Source organism: Pollicipes pollicipes, unplaced genomic scaffold (genome assembly GCF_011947565.3).
Source record: "Pollicipes pollicipes isolate AB1234 unplaced genomic scaffold, Ppol_2.1 Scaffold_4881;HRSCAF=5763_pilon_pilon_pilon, whole genome shotgun sequence".
In the NCBI taxonomy this organism is placed as follows: domain Eukaryota; kingdom Metazoa; phylum Arthropoda; class Thecostraca; order Pollicipedomorpha; family Pollicipedidae; genus Pollicipes; species Pollicipes pollicipes.
The window spans coordinates 6,876,955-6,879,593 of NW_023596576.1; the positions used below are offsets into that span (position 1 = coordinate 6,876,955).

The window sequence follows — 2,639 nt, forward strand, 5'->3', positions numbered from 1 at the left end:
CTGTCACCGTTCACAGCGGTGCGCTGTGACAGATTGCGGTGAAAATCACGTCGGGAAGTTTGCAGCACGCGATAGCACCACACAACAGAAAAAGAAAAAATGAAACACAAAAGAAAAATCCTACTCGTCGTCAATCCTGGTGTTCTCGAGCCGGCAGGGCTACAGGCGACACCACATGCGTGGGCTTTCATGCAAGACTGTGTGTCAAGATGGCCAGGTAGAGATGAAAACGTAAGTACTTTAAGAGGTGGACAATTAGAGTACGGTTTGTCGCGGTAAACCACCTTTGAACATAACACCGTGAACAATACTTCATTGATTCGAAGGCACAACATATTATTTGTGTTTTTTTATGGTCAGTGTGCAGTGCACAGCTGCTATGACCTGGGCTGTGACCTAATAAATAAGGCTGTCCGTCAAAATCCAAGTACCGCCAGCCCTGTCGCAAATCCTGGTGGCCGTCGCTCCATCGCGCGTGCGGGCTGCGTCGAGCTGCCACTTACAGAGGGCGCTGCCGCTGCCGCCGCTTGCAGTTGCCGGGCGACGTGACCTTCAGCCGGAGCAGAACTGAGGCGGGGACGGGCATCGGTGCGGTGCTGCCGACTCCGGCGCCTGTAACAGCGGTGCGCAGTGAAACTTCACCGGTGCCGGGTGCGGAAGAATCTCAAGACCGCTGCTGCCATGGTGCTCATTCTCTCCCACCTGATCGAAGCATGTTCGTCTTGCATTCCCGTTCTGATCTTCTTGGTCGCCATCGCCGTGCTGTTCGGTTACCTATCGCCCCGGGCGAAGATCCTGCAGAAGATTCCCGGCCCGCCAGCGTACCCGCTTCTTGGCAACCTGCTAGACATGCCACGGCACACGCACGAGTTCGTGTCGGTGATGCGAGGACTTTGTGAGCGTTTCCCGGGCGTTATGCACGTCTGTTTCGGCTCTTACCACTACGTAGTGTTGTCTTCAGCCGAAGCTGCCGAGCCGGTTCTGAGCAACAAGCGCTTTCTGGACAAGAGCACCAGCTACGATATGTTGCGACCCTGGCTGGGCCTTGGCCTTATCACCAGCACCGGTCACAAATGGCACGCGCATCGCAAGCTCATCACGCCCGCCTTCCACTTCGCCATCCTGGAGCCGTACCTGGAGGTGATGAATGAGCGCAGCGGCGCGCTCATGCGGCGGCTGCGAGAGGCCGGCACCGGCTTCATCGATGTCTGGCCGTTGATCTGGGACGTCACGCTGGACGTGGTTTGTGAGGCGGCAATGGGCGTGAACTTCAGCCCGCAGTCGAACTCTGCTTCCGAGTACAAGGCCTCCCTCCAGACGATGGGCAACATCATTCGCATGAGGTTCCTTAAGTCCCGGTTCAGGAACAAGTTCATCTTCTGGCTCCTAGGTTGGAAACATGAACAGGACAAGGCGTTAACCTCACTGCACTCATTTACCCGGTCGGTGATAAGGGAGAAGAAGATGCTTCTAAAGAAAGGCAAATCGAGCATGTTCAGTGAAACACCAAGCAAGAAGCGTTTGGCATTCCTGGACCTGCTGCTGTCCAGCGCGAAGGATGGAACTGTTTTGACTGACGAAGAAATCCGCGAGGAGGTGGACACATTCATGTTCGCGGGCCACGACACTACATCATCAGGAATCACTTGGGCGCTGTTTAACATCGGCAGGATGCCGGAGGTGCAGCGTAAGATCCACGATGAACTGGACGAAGTCATGGCCGGACGCGACACACCGCCGACTAGAGACGACCTGGCCCAGATGAAGTATCTGGAATGGACCATCAAGGAATCGATGCGCGTCTGCCCTCCCGTGGCCTCCTACTCCCGAACGCTGTCCGAGGCGGCTCAGATCCTGGGCTACGAAGTGCCGGCGGGCACGAACGTACTCTTCTTCCCGCACATGATCCACCGTGACCCGCGCCACTGGCCCGACCCGGACCGGTTCGAGCCGGACCGGTTCCAGCCGGAGCGCTCCGCCGGCCGGCACCCCTACAGCTACCTGCCCTTCTCGGCCGGGCCGCGCAACTGCATCGGCCAGAGGTTCGCGCTCATGGAGGAGAAGGCCGTCATCTCGGCCGTGCTCAGGGAGTTCCGCATCGAGTCGCGCCGCCAGTACGACGAGAGCATGATGAACGTCTGCCTCACGCTCCAGAGCAATGGCCCCGTCGAAATCCGGTTCGTTCCGCGTGACCGCGAGTGACTCTCGGGGGTCGTTCTCAGCACTATGTGTGCCTCGAGGAGGTGTACTCGGTGTCATGTCTTGGTGCCTACATTTGAAGGGAGTAGGCTTGATGAATCGAAGAAAAAAAGTTGTTAAAAAGGTTTTCAGCCCGTTGGATGTGGACGCCTCGCGCTGAAATGGCATTCAGCTGTCGCTGAACTGGTACGTGTGATCACGAACAGCCGTCAAGTTTTACGACTTCCGGGACGGGTTCCACGCGTTGTGCCTCACATTGCGGAGAACGGACTGGAGGGGGGGGGGGAGGGGGGGGGAGCGGGTATTTGCCCCCGTAGCAAATGGCCAATGACAGTGCCCCTGGTGCTACCCCCGGGCGCTTACGTAGGGTAGATAAATACAGCCTCTGCACAATTCGAAGTAAGAAGGCTACGAGCTTGAAAAGAGCTCGTAGAGAGAAA

The 2,639-nt window shown here is 57.3% G+C and overlaps 1 protein-coding gene across 1 annotated transcript; it reads left to right on the plus strand.

The window, feature by feature from the left end:
- Positions 1-1,263: 1,263 nt before the first annotated feature.
- On the plus strand, positions 1,264-2,425 carry LOC119101456 (cytochrome P450 4V2-like). Its single transcript, XM_037224797.1, has one exon. It carries the CDS (start codon positions 1,321-1,323, stop codon positions 2,200-2,202), a length of 882 nt encoding a protein of 293 aa, XP_037080692.1. The 5' UTR covers positions 1,264-1,320; the 3' UTR covers positions 2,203-2,425.
- The last annotated feature ends 214 nt before the right edge of the window (positions 2,426-2,639 follow it).

What these genes read in the sequence shown, in the direction of transcription:
- LOC119101456 (XM_037224797.1), top strand. Translation starts at nt 1,321, where the DNA reads ATGGGCAACATCATTCGCATGAGGTTCCTTAAGTCCCGGTTCAGGAAC.